Source organism: Pholcus phalangioides, unplaced genomic scaffold (genome assembly GCF_987345545.1).
Source record: "Pholcus phalangioides strain wild (caught in Gottingen) unplaced genomic scaffold, Ppha-v1.0 ptg000005l_1, whole genome shotgun sequence".
Classification (NCBI taxonomy): Eukaryota; Metazoa; Arthropoda; class Arachnida; order Araneae; family Pholcidae; genus Pholcus; species Pholcus phalangioides.
Window position 1 is genome coordinate 12,600,760 of NW_028301598.1, and position 14,386 is coordinate 12,615,145.

The following is a 14,386-nucleotide window of genomic DNA, read 5'->3' on the forward strand; positions in this document are numbered from 1 at the left end:
ATCTTAAAATCAATTTAAGCAGGAAAAAATTTTCCCATTCAAAGAAGGGAAAAAAATGAAATAACACAAAATTTGATGAGAGAATTTGTCCCATCTACATTCCAGTGGATTTTTCATTCATGTTATGCTATGAATGACAGTATACAAAATGTACTCAAACTTTTTTTAACTAGTACAAATTTGATTTACATACCTAGGTTTCATCTAATGTAAACATATTCAAAAAATGAAGTCTCTCTTCATAACTCAAGCCCCGTGTGGTAATAAGGACACGCGTAGCTGTTCTCTGTACTCCTTCAACGAAGTCTGTTCCTTTGTAGGTATGGTCTCCAAAACCTTACAGTATACTCCAGTCCAGGACGAACTAAGCCTCGAAAAATCGGAAGAATGACTTTAGGAGAACGCGAAGAGACCAAGCATTCTATTCGATTTTTTGACCACCGCTGAACAATGTTCAGAAAACCTAAGCCGCTCCTCAATGAGAATTCCCAAATCGGTGACCGGGATAGTGACACCAAGATAACCATAATTATTCTTATGGGCACATTGTATAATATTTCATCATGTTTATATATTAATTGCATTTTTAATTGGGTTGCTGTATTTTGAAATATATGACCACCATATTTATTATGGGCATTTTGCCTGTTGTGGTATTGTATTTGTGATAACTAAGTATATATCACCCTTATTAATTTTATGTACTTTCTATAATTAAAAAAAAAACACATTCTTTTATCACTATCATTTTCTTTTACTTAAAGAAATACACAAATTAAAAAAAAATTACAAAAATTGACACGAAAGAAAGACGAATTTCAGTTGAATGAACCATGAAAATTTCCGTTCAAACTGATTGCTTTTCGACAGCCCTCAGGCCATTTTCGTCGTCGGAAGAGGACAAGGCTTCACAAAAGTTATCAGTGCACGATTATTACTTTCTCCCTTGAACTTACTTTTGTTCGAACTCATTAAAAGTTTAGTGTTGTTACTGATGCTTTGTTTTCTTCTCGGCAAGTGTTTATCACATTTCTGTTGGACGTCGTGGACTGCCATGTGCTTCTTGAGGTTGCTGAGCTGGTTGAAGCCCTTGCCGCAAGTCTCACAGTAGAACGGGCAAGTGTTGCTGTGTATCACCAGGTGCTTCCTCAGGTTGTTGATCTGGTTGAAGCGTTTCTTGCAGGTGCTGCATTCAAACGGGAACTCACCGGTGTGTATTATCTCATGACGTTTGAGGGCCGCCTTCGCCTTGAAGCCTTTGCCGCAGGTCACGCAAACGAACGGCCGCTCGCCACTGTGCACTGCCAGGTGCCTCTTGAGACCACTGCTGTGAGGGAATTGTCGGCCGCAGATGTCGCAGTTAAGGGACTTGTCACTGTACTCGCGACCGTTCATGTAACTTGGTTCGGATTGGTTCCTGTACTTGTTCAACTCGCAGCACTGGGTAGGATACAGCTGCCTGTCTGGAATCATCGACAGAGGCAACTGCAATCCACACGAGGTGCAGCAGTTCTTCAAAATTCCACCGGGTATCTCTTTTTTCACTTTAGTTTGCATTTCTGTGAATGTTCTGGCGTTTTTCCTTTTGTCATTAAACTGAAGCACCGGCAATGTATCCAATCTCTAGTTTTCGGTCATCCATGGATAAAAATGATGGAAAGACTATATTGATTAACTCACTTCAATTGTAGACGACCATCAACTAAAAGACAATAAAGCAAATCAGTACATTATTCGTTTTCCTTCCATAAAATACTGGTACTTGAAATTAAAAATTGTAAGCAGTTGGGAACAAATAAAAAGAAAAAATTTTGGAACTGAAAATAAGAACTAATACAAGAAATAATTTTTTAATCAAGATGAGAATACTCTTCTTGAATAGGGAATTTTTCTCTAATAGGGTCGTTAATAAATGGAATAGTTTATTCCCGGGAGTAGTAAATTCTAAGACAAATGACCCATTTAAAAAGAAATATGATAAACATGCTGGGGTAAATCGAGAAGCTATCCATACTTAGAATAAGACAAATACAACGCCACAACAGGCAAAATGCCCAACGAAATGACTGAGAAAAAGATGCCCATAAAAATATGAATGTCACATGTTTCAAAAATACAGCAATCCAATTAAAAATGCAATTAATAAAAATTAAAAACAATATATACACGTGATAAAATATTATACAATGCCCATAAAGAATATTTATGGGCATTGTATTATATTGATATCATTGTAAATGTATATCATTGAGGTGTATATAAAAATGTAGCGGAAGAAATTTCCTTTCAGGCTATATATTTACGTTTATATTAATATCATACTCTTAGTGGTGTTTATTTAACTCCAAAGTAGAAGGGCGAATATATTACACTTTTTAACAATTGTTTATATTACAGGTTATGTTCGGTGATCAGCTGATTCTATATATACACACTGTTTTTATTTGTGCTTTGGGTTATTTTATTCAAGTTAGCGTTTTCAAGTAAATATAAGACAACCATAAATATATTATGAGCATTGTATAATATTTTGTCACGTATATACATGTATTGTTTATAATTTTTTGATTTCATTTTTAATTGGAGGAGTTGCTGTATTTTAGTAATATATGACATCTATATCCTTGTTATGAGCATCTTTTTCTCAGCCACTTCGTTGGGCATTTTGCCTGTTGAGGCCTTGTATTTGAGAAATAATTTATAAAAATTGAAGCAAGAAATAATTTTAGAATCAATTGAAGAAAAATAGTTTTTATGTAGAAAAATTAGAATAAAAACAAAAACAAAAAAATCAAGTTTAAGCCTATTCATTTTCATACATACAGAAACATTTTAATATAAATTTATATGAGAAACATTGGATTGGATTGGATTTTCAATTTATTGGCGCAAGGACCAATTTGGTCAAACTGCGCCAAAGCAAGACATAAAAATAAGAAAGATGTCCTTTTGTCATGTCAAAAAACTAAAACACATAAAAAGGAACATGAAACGTAAAACAATGACATAAATTGTAAAAATCTATAATTTGTCATATAAACCAATGGCTTTGATGAATTTAAAAATGCGAGATGCATCGCAATGGTCAGATAAAATGTCACGAAGTGAAAGATGATTCAGACCAAAAGCGGTCGTAAAATGATGACGATTGTACGAACAAGTAAAAGCATGAGCAATGGACTTTGACAATGAGGGCACTGCGGTTGACTCTCTCGTAATAATAAATATGATTGTGTGAGGCGACTGTGTCCTATGCGTAACCGGGCAAGCAGAACTTCCTCCTTTCTGTTAGGTCTGCAGCTCGAACGCCAATGGCCAAGTGTGGGCTTGATGGCATGAAGTTTATTATTTATCTGATGGTTCCAATGATCCTGCCAGCGGTGATGCATCACTTCCCTGAGGATTGAGAAGTGGTCACTGGCAGGTACCAAAAGGTTATTGTCAATGTTAGTTGTTGTTCGAGCTGCAGTGCTCTGCTTTTTCGTTGCCCGGTATTCCAACATGACCTGGTACCCAGTAAAATTTTACTGTGGTACCATGATGAATGAGGTAATGCAGTTCATGAAAAATGGTATGAATGAATGGATGAGTGTGAAACGTACAGGAACACAGTGCTTGTAATGCGCTGAGAGAGTCGCTATAGATGATGCATCGTCGGTGGCGTTTGCGTCGTATATGACGTAGAGCCTGGAGGATTGCGTACAGTTCTGCCGAATATATAGTGAATGTGTCTGGAAGTTTGAAAGATGTCTCCTCACAGCAGATGTAGGCACAACCGACATGGCCAGGGCTCTTGGAGCCGTCGGTATATATGGGGAAGTACCTGTTGTACCTACCCCTGTGCCTGAAGAATATCTGTCGATATATGACATCTGCTGTGGTGGCTCTAGGGTATAATGATAATGAAAGAGAGACATCTGGCAGAGACTGCTCCCATGGTGCCAGTTGCCAAGCCACTGGGGCCACACGACTGATGTCTAATTCTAGTTCTTCCACAAGTGCCCTCATACGAAGACCGTAAGACGGAACACATGAAGTGCGAGCAGCAAAAAGTCTATGAAATGACGGATTGAAAATGACATTATGAAGTGTGGATGACCTGGTAAAGACTTCATTTTGAAATAATATTTCAAGGAAAGTTGCTGGCGTCTTGACGTCAGTGATGGCTCGTTGCATTCGACATAGAGGCTTTCCATGGGAGAAGTTCGGAAAGCTCCAGAGCAAATGCGGAGAGCGAGATGATGAATTGGGTCGAGCACACTCAGATAACTCCGAGGTGCTGACCCGTATACAATGGAGCCGTAGTCAAGCTTTGATCTTATTAGAGCTTTATACAAGTGAATGAGTGACTTACGGTCTGCTCCCCATGATGTAGACGAGATGACCTTCAAGAGGTTCATCGTCTTCATGCAACGAGCTCTTAATTGTGCAATATGAGGTTTGAAAGTAAGCTTTTTATCGAATGTGATGCCGAGGAATTTTGTATTTTCTACTATTGGTATTTGACTATTGTTTAGAAACAATTGTGGGTCATCATGTAGGTCTCGACGCCGACAAAAGTGCATAGCGACAGTTTTGTCAGCGGAGAATGAGAAGCCGTTATTATGTGCCAACTTGCTGATCTTGTTGAGTGCGGTTTGCAATTGTCTTTCGGCTGTCCTCATATTCACTGATTGATATGATATCAACAGATCATCCACGTAAAGTGCGCCAGTGACAGACAACGGGAGTTGGTTCAACACCCCGTTGAGTCTTAAAATAAAAAGTGTAACACTTAAAATGCTACCTTGAGGTACACCTTGTTCTTGAATTTGGGGAGCTGATAATGTGCTTCGATCCGTACCTGGAAGATGCGGCGAGCGAGAAAGTTCTTAATGAAAATAGGCAAGTTGCCCCGCAAGCCGCAATTATAGAGGTCGGAGAGAATTCCGTGCCTCCAAGTACGGTCGTAGGCCTTTTCTATGTCGAAAAATATGGCTAGCATATGCTCCCTCTTCACAAATGCTTGTCTTATTGATGTCTCAAGGCGTAACAGATTGCATGTTGTGGACCTGAACCGTCTAAAGCCGCTTTGATGTTTTTGATATTTCGAGGCGATAGTTGACCATGCGTTCCATTAGCTTACATAGACAACTGGTCAAAGCAATAGGTCGGTAACTGTTAGGTTGCTGAGGATTTTTTCCAGGCTTCGGGAATGCAAGAACAATTGCTGCTCGCCAGGTGTCAGGAAATGAGTGACTGACCCAGATCCGATTAAATAATATGAGTAAATGTGACAGTGATTCAGATGAGAGATGCCGAATCATGGAATAATGAATGGCATCGGGCCCTACAGCTGAGTCAGGACTTCGTTGCAAGGCCGTCGTCAGTTCATGAAGGGTGAACAATGAATTGTACCCCTCCGGTGTAAAAGGCCGGAAGGTGTACGATGTACGTTCGGCCGATGATTTGATGGGATGAAACGATGGGGGATAATTCGCATCTCCGGAGACAGTGGCGAAATGGGCGGCGATGGTATGCCATTGGTGTTTAAAATAGTGATGGGATGAGACTGATAATGACCATTGATTTTTCGGATCCGGTCCCAAATGACTTTAGATGAATTGATTCCCGTGGTAAACTTTTGCCAGGACTTGCGTTGAGCCTGGCGCCTGGTTCTTCTCGCTATCGCCTTTGCTTTTAAAAATGCCAACTTGTTGTCATGGGTAGGATACCGCCGGAACCTACTCCATGCTTTCTTTTGTGCTTTAATAGTAAGATTACATTCGTGGTTCCACCAAGGTTTAGGAAATTTAGGAAGTTTCGAGGAGACTTTGGGTATTGTTTCATTTGCTGCAGAGATGATACAACTGGTCACCAGGTCAACACAGTGGTCGACGTCGGGTCGCGAAACCATATCCTCCGTGAAGTCTGCCCATCGGGCGGCCACAAGCTTCCATCGAGGAGGACCCTCAGGTATGCTATGGCTTCGATCAAGGAACTTAACCACTAGAGGAAAATGATAGCTCCCGTGGAGGTCTGGATCAACCGACCAGTTGGGCAAGAGTGTGGGTGAACATAACGATAGATCTATTGCAGTGAAACTATTGTTTGGGGCATGGAAATGAGTGAAACTGCCATCATTCATGATGGCGAGGTCCATGTCGTCTAACAGCCGTTCAACCATTTCCCCACGAGGGGTGTTGCTGTTAGAACCCCATATCATGTTATGTGCATTGAAAATGGGGGTGGTAATTGATCACTGAGATCTTCTAGATCTCTCTGTAAGATGGTGTCATTTGGTGGCAAATGAATGGAACAGATTGTAATTCTTAGGCCTGTAGAGATTTCCACCGCGATGGCTTGCAGGTTCGTGCGCAGCATTAAAACGCGCGACGACACATGATGTGGAACCAGCAGAGCAACACCGCGGCAAGCTCTACTCCCGTCATCGTAATCAATACGGAACAGGGAATGTCGCCTGATGTTCCATGTCTCCGAGGGCTTCGTGAAAGTCTCCTGGAGTGCCACGCAAACAGGATGATAGCGATTGATCAAATCCTTGAGATCTTCGTAATTGGATCTAAGACCACGAATGTTCCATTGAATAATGTTGGCCATAAATTTCAAATAGATGTAGACGGTTCAAGGTCTTTGAACTTATTTCGGTCCAATTTCCGGCGAGTAGTACCAGATTCTGTAGGATTATCGAGATCCATGTCACCAATTGATTTGTCATCAAGAAGTGATATGTTTTGTAATGTAGGCTGCTTCTTTGCTGTCTGAATGGCTTTCCTTGAATATCCGGTCTTGAATAGTTTAATTTTAGATTTATTTCCACTATTGATTTTTGTATTCCAGCAGAGCAACAGCAGCCACAACTATTACATGGTTGGTTAGATGATGTTTGAGTTGATGTATCAGCTATAGGTTCAGTCTGAGTTATTACAAATGCTTTCGTGACATTGTTAGTCTTATTAGCTGTTGATGGATTTGTTAGCATATTAGAGTATGATCTACTAGCTATTGGAGTTTGGTTAGAGGTTATACGACGGCGTGCTTCCATATATGAGATGTTATTGAGAACCTTGATCTTCTGGATCTCTTTTTCTTCATTCCATTTCGGACATTTCCTGTCAAATACGGGGTGGTCGCCACCGCAATTGACGCACTTGAATGATGTTCAAGTGCAGTTGTCCGAAATGTGGTCCCTCTCACCGCACTTCGCGCAGGTGGGTTGACTACGGCACGCCATTCGTGAGTGACCGAATTTTTGGCAGTTGAAGCATCTTACAGGGTTAGGTATGTATGGCCGGATATGGCGGTTATAATAACCGATTTTGACATCTTTCGGCAATGTTGGGGATGAAAATGTCAGAACTGTATTTCGTGATGGAGCTAGATTGCCATCTTTGCGGCTCATGATGTGTTTGGCAGATGTTACGCCTTGAGACGCTAGCTCCTGGGTTAGTTCTTCTTCATCCATGTTAATTAAGTTAGGGTCTGAGATGACGCCACGTGAATAATTCAGCGTGGGGTGGATTTTGACTGTTATGGGAATGTCCCCGAGAGATGTGAGCTTTTGAATGAGTTCGGCTTGTTTGGGAGTGTTAGTTTCGACGAGAAGGTCTCCTGAACGGAGAGCCTTCACTGATTTCAGAGTTCCAACTGCGCCATAGAGAGCGCTCTATCAATCAAGAATGGTGATACTTTTGACAGCTGTTTATTGATATCAGAGCTATGCAAGAAGAAGAATGAGGCAGATTACAGATTTGAAGAAGCGGTTTCTGTGACAATTGTTTCACTTAGAGTAGTTCTTTGACGTTTTGGTGCATTTTTGTTTTTCCCATATTTGAATGGGTATTGTTCCACTCTCACCCACCATGCCCACCATGGAGCCCTACGAGGGGACGCGCACACATAACCGATGAAGGTTAGTAGCAACGCCAGGTTAGGTGAGAGCTATACACCACCGAAACAGGCGAGCAGATGAGTTCAAGGTCCAAGATTGTCGTGAAGCAGCACCAACAAACCTCAACGACGTCCGGCAGGCCCGGCCCCTTTACGTGCCCAGTAGTGTAACCCCTTCAGCTACCGAGGCGACCACAGCCGATTGACCTGGACGGGGCTAATCCAAGCCTCCCGTTTCGGCTGAATCCGAGGCCAAAGCTAGCGCATCAGGCTAACCAGGATCCCCATCTCCAGCCTTACGGGTCTCCACGCAGGTAGACAGCGTCCCAGACAGAGCATACGCTAGAAGCAACGCCCCGTCTGGGAGGACCCCTCCCCGCCTAAGCGGGGTCCACAATGAGGGGTTGGACACAAGACAAACATGTACAGGACAAAACAAGACGCAAGACAAGTACTGCAAGATGTGTAGAAAAAAACATGTAATCTGGGCTATTGAAAGTGTAGGATATGAGCACAAATAAGCGATGACAATGACGTGTGATAGATTTAGCATTACCCAGGGTGCACCACGAGGAGGCCTATCACATTACACCCCAAACGTACAATAATAACTACAAAAAGATTTATTTGATTAATTATTACAAGAGTGGTTGGAAGTGGCCTCTGACGTCATTGCACAGTCTACAATGACGTAAAAACGATTTCCGGGCACGTTCAAAGATACCAGGCATGCTTTTGATGTCTGCCGCAGTGATGACAATCCACGCTATAAGATCCTTCGGTGTGTCCACATGATATTGCTATTGGTACCTCCGCTGTGCTAAGCGCCCATTGCCATCTGCTCGACCGTAAATCAGATGCATATTCCCCGTTTAGCGTATTCCTCGTTCGTGTGGGCAGCCATCACGATACTCATTAAAACAGACAACTAACAGCTACACATGCTTACTACCGCAAAAGCGCTAATTTACGTTGTATGCAGCACTTGCTTCACCCCAGCACATTCGTTTCGCGACGCTGCTTACGTCAGATATGGTGAGCCAACCCACGAACGCATTCAGCGGTCAACTGACATCCACCTTTTGTCTCCTCTGGACTGAGAGCCTACATGCGTTTTTCGCGATTTTCATCCTCTCAATGTGGTTTGCAACACCATTTTCCATTGCAATTTTTGCTCTTCTTGATACCTACTAACAACCCTCTGAGTTTATCAGTTCATTAACAGAACACCCTGTATAAACATATATAGGGGTTATAGTAGCCCAGGTCCTGAAGTACCAAAGGATGTTTAGAGGTGTCAGGAGTTCGATACCCGATTCAACACACGGGTATAGAAAAAGATTGCTACCGCAGTGTGTCAATCATCAAGGGGTTAGCACATCAACCTCTTGATGAATATGAAAAAAAAGGATGCCATTCAGAATCAGCAATAAATTGTAGGCCACGGTCTAATTGGCCCTCGTGTGCAGAAAATAACCATGGTGCGACAAAAACGATCTATGAATAAAATAAAAATAATAAAATACTAACAGAAACACTAAAAAAACACACATAGGCCTACAACAAACTAAGACGAAATTATTGTCAAATAAAAAATAAACAAAGAAAAACTCACAACACAAAAAAGGCAAAATTCTTAATGTATGATTAAAATGCTAAATAAACAAAACATTAAATAAAACACGTACACACAAGGTGGTCATAAAATAACTTTACTACGAGTCCCCCACCAGCACCCACAAAAATCAACGAATTCGGATGTGGTGCATTAGCGTTCATTGTGTTTGGCAATTATGAGGTTTCAATAGAGTATGTGAGTAGAAAATAAAGGAAATGATTACTATGAATAAATGAGGATTGTAAGAAATACTTCCCACCCAAAAATTAGAAGCAATTTAAAAATCTGAGCATCAATTTTTTGAGCACCCAACGAATCATATTCACCTGGTTGAATGAAAAAAAATGGCTTTTCTGGATTATGCAGATATCAGCTTTACACACACAATGACACTATCTTGGGAGTATATACACAGGCAATCATTTCCTCTTATTTTATGCTCTTGTTATAATTGTATGTTTTAATTGTTGCAGTTGTATTGCTTATGTACCAATCCATAAGCAATTCCGTAGAGGAATATGTATGAGGTGCATGTACAGTTAAGCAGTAGTAGTTGTATTGCTATTCTTCCATCCAGTGTGAATCTGACTTAACAAACATTTCCAAAAGTACAAGCCCTCACTTTTGACATTTATGCTAAACCTGTTCCGCTCATCACACAGAGGGGCATGTGGTTTTTTGCATGATGGAGCCACCCCAGCACACTTTAGCACTGCTACCTGGCATATCATGAATGCCAGATATCCTGGATGGTGGAATGGATGTAGTGGACCAGTAGCATGGCCTCCATGTAAAGGGGACCTATATACACAGGACTCTTTTTTTTTTTTTTTTTGGTGGGAACACAGGAACGCATTGGTGTGCGAGACACCTGTAGACCACGGAAGATCTCGTCGCAAGAATCCTTGTTGCGACGGACAAGATCAATACGACACCAGGAGACTACAAGAAAATAGTACATCAGTCTTTCACTTGCCAATGTGAACTGTGCAATGGTGCTCTTGGTATCACTTAGAGCATTAACTTTGTTACTGGCCACTCCGTGAAGGATTTATTGGCAGATATGAGTGACACGATGGAATCACATACGCTCTCTATAAGGAGGTAAAAATTACCTAAACTGTGCGCTTAAGAGAAAATCAAAAACCATTGTGGAAAAAAATATTTTTTCAAACATGGATGAAAATTCGGACCCACCCTTATCAAATGTGTGGCGCAGTGCAAAAATAATAGTGGGGCCAAAGGTGTCTTGATAATTTTGGGTTCCTTAGCTCCAATTCTACATAGTTTTTTGTTACGGAGGGGAACTACAGATATACAGGAATGCTGAAGAATATTTTGAAAAAAAAGTACAGGGATACAACAAAAATTCAAATTAGCCTAATCCATTAAGTGGCAATTAGAAATCACTAAACCCTCCTTCAAAAATGCCATATCTTTTTTTTTAATTAAGTAGGTTTTCTCCCGATTTTCAGCAGGTGCAAACTGAGGAGCACAGGGAAAATTTTTCCACTAAGAAATTATTTTTACAAAATATCTGGGCTTGTCAATGCTAAAATAAGAGACCTTTATCGTGGCAAGATATCTCGTCATTGCCTCTTGAAGGGTTAACCCAAAATAAATGAAAATTGTAAATAAATGAAAAAATAATTCCAAAACTAATGGAAATCAGGACCTAATGAAAGAAATTGTCTGAGAACTAATAAAAATTTAGAATTACGTAATTTTTATGGAATGAATCAAAAATAACTAAAAGAAATTATTCCATAGCACCAGTGAAAACTGAGAATTGATGAAATAAAAAAATTCCAGAATTTTGATATAAACAGAATTAATGAAAGAAATGGAAAAATTTACAATTCCAGAATTGATGAAAATTTAGAATCACACAATTAATGAATACTTAGTTGATTAAATTGCTAAATTTTCATAATTCAGCAATTACAGCATAATTTTGCATTGATAAAAAAATCAATTTCCCATAATTCTAAATTATACAATTGGTAAAAATTCAGAATTAATGACAGAAAAAATTCCAGAATTGATGAAAATTTAAAAATTATAAAAAAATTTCCCAGACCAAAATTTCATTAAAGCTCAGACACCTTGTTTACTATGAAAAAATATATTTGATATATATATAACTAGCCATAATACTCCGCACTCCCAGATTTTCTTCAATTACTGGGAGGATTGAAAAAGTGACAAACCATTATAAAGGCATATGCATGTCTGAAATGCATTGCTAGGAACCACAGTAACCAAAGTAAACATTCCAAAGTTGAGGTCCAAAAACCATTGTTGCCTGACAGTGTTTTGCCCATTTCGGGCATTCACCCAGCTCTGGCATTGAAAGGGCTCCTCGAGTTAAACAGGGCTCTGCCACAGAAGAGAAAAGGTTGTCCCACAGTCAGAAAAGGTTGAGAACCGCTGGTATAAACAAATCTGAGGCATAGGTTGTCTGTGTGTGTAAAGAGGAAATCCCCTAGCCGTCGTCCCCACATGTCAGATGAAAATGCGGAGTGCATGCGGCAGAGTTTCGTAAAATTGTAGTCCACAAAAATCCACTCGCAGTGGATGCAAACATGCTCACAAAAGTTTGGGACAAATTTGATTACCGTATAGACATATGCATCCCAAGGTGGACATACGTATTGAGCACCTTTAATTTGGTTTGTAAAAAAATTTTGATTAGCTATGTAATATAAAATTATTCTTAAGTGTCTATGTTCAATATTTTTCGTAATATATGCATTTCAAATCTGGTGATTCTTTTCTAAACACCCTGTATATAGATTTTTTCATTTCTGTTACTGTAAATGTGGGGCCCCAAAAATGTGGAGCCCAATGCAACCACACTCAGGGTGGCTCTGCAAAAACTGCACACTCAGTTTTTGCAGAGCTGTCACTGTATGTTTGCTGTTCTATCTCACTGTACTCATGCTAAAACAAAAACCTCAAGATCAAGTTTGCAAGTTATTCTGCAATGCCTTCATAAGAGCAATTCAGAATAGAAGAAAATCAGCTCGAGAAAATTTATTTACACTAGCTCATTAGTGCAATTAACAACCAATGGATTTCTTTTCCTTGCAACCATTTCCTCGGAGAGGATTATTTTGAACACCCTTTTGGAACTAATGTGAATATATCAGATGTTATTGTATTTTCCGGCATGCCGGGAAACAGCGAAGGAGACTATATATATATATAGAATGCTGGGAATACCCTACTTTCTGAAATGCCTGGAAATTCGAGTAACAGATGATAGGAAATTCTTAATTGCATGATTTGAACCTCGTCTTTCCTCAGCATTTGAGAATATTTTCTGTTTGGTTTTATGAACTGTGTTGGAGATAGTTCGAATTTCAGAGATTTGTATTTACTACCATAAATCTCAAGTTATTGTAAATTTCCAATAAGCACATTCACTGCTGTAGATTAGATGAGCTGAATAGAAAAACTAGAGGACTGTAAAGCATTTCTTGTGCTATTCGGCTATGTGTTCAACGTTTGAATAAGCAGAGCAAAAAATTGAAAATTTGCATTACAAAAAGTGATACTGTAATACAAAGGGTTGAACCTTTACACAGGCGAATAAAAAATTGGTATTGGTGCCTGAAATTTTCTTTGTGTAGTTACTAAATTGCAGACTAAGACAACAGTCCTTATAGATAAGAAAGCCTCCACACTGGTGACGTCAGAGTGAGACCTGTGAAACTGAGATAACAATAAAAGTGGAGAAAAATGATAAGCAGTAGAGAGAGGAACATATTTTCACTGTTCATATTAATATTTTTATAGTGTTAGTTTCACCTTTTTAAGATTTATTTTCATGTTATCTTTCTGTTAAATTTTAATTACTGATGCCTTACAAATGTTCCGTCACGGGTTGTTGAGGAAATTACGAGAATGGACCGAAGGTATCCCTCTTCAGATTTCCCAAAAACGAAGACGATCTTAGAAAATGGCTGGCAGCTATACCAAGGAAAGACTTTACTGTTACAAAATGTTCAAGAGTAAGTGTATCAAGCCGATATATTTTATCGTTTATGGTAAAAACAGTTAACTAACTTTAATGTAATATAACTTTTATTGAATTTCAAAGAAATTTGTATTCATGATAAATAACTGGAATTGTAGGGTTTTATATCAGTTGCAGGACATTGTGATATTGTCACGTTTATTAAAAACGGATCAAATACGGTGAATTATTTTACTAGGCTAAGCACAATACAGGGACGTAAGGAATAGTGTGACCGAACACAATGAATACGCAGATCAAAACTGCCCAAAAAACAAAATAATCAAAAAGAATTAACTTAAGTCATCATAGCAACCAACAGTTCAAAGAAATGAGATGGAGAAGACAGTCCTTTGTAAAGGCTTGTAGCCCTTATACGTTGCATTGCTCTTAAGTCACCATAGCAACCAATAGTTCAAAGAAATGAGATGAAGACAGTCCTTTATAAAGGCTTGTAGCCCTCATACGTTGCATTGCTCCCTCTTCACAGAAATGGCATCCCGCTGTTTGTACGACGGCTCATGAGACTTGTTGTCAGCCTTGTTCTCCTTGTTCCTCCTTAGGATTGTCGTCGTTTGAACAGGAACTGTCCTGAGCATCCAGGTCATTGTACGGTTATGGAGCACATGAACAACATCTCTTGATTTCCGCCGTCGTGAAGCAGGATCAAAATCTTCTACCTCATAATTCACATCTGATAATTTTCACAAAATTTTACACAGGCCAAAGTATCTTTTCATCAATTTTTCAGACAGCGTGACTTTTCTTACAGGTCTGAAAATCCACACTAGATTCCCAGGCTTGTAGTCCACCATTACGTTGCAATATTATAAACTTTTAGTACTCTTTAATAATTA

At 39.5% G+C, this 14,386-nt stretch overlaps 1 protein-coding gene across 1 annotated transcript in view; it reads right to left on the reverse strand.

Moving 5' to 3' along the window:
• Window positions 1-737: 737 nt before the first annotated feature.
• LOC149086316 (uncharacterized) overlaps window positions 738-14,386 on the reverse strand; it is a 34,551-nt gene continuing 20,902 nt past the window's right edge. Inside the window, exon 3 of the mRNA XM_089232332.1 lies at window positions 738-1,702. Coding sequence (XP_089088458.1) covers window positions 874-1,557 — 684 coding nt within the window. The 5' untranslated portion in view covers window positions 1,558-1,702 and the 3' untranslated portion in view covers window positions 738-873. The remainder of the gene's footprint in view (window positions 1,703-14,386) is intronic.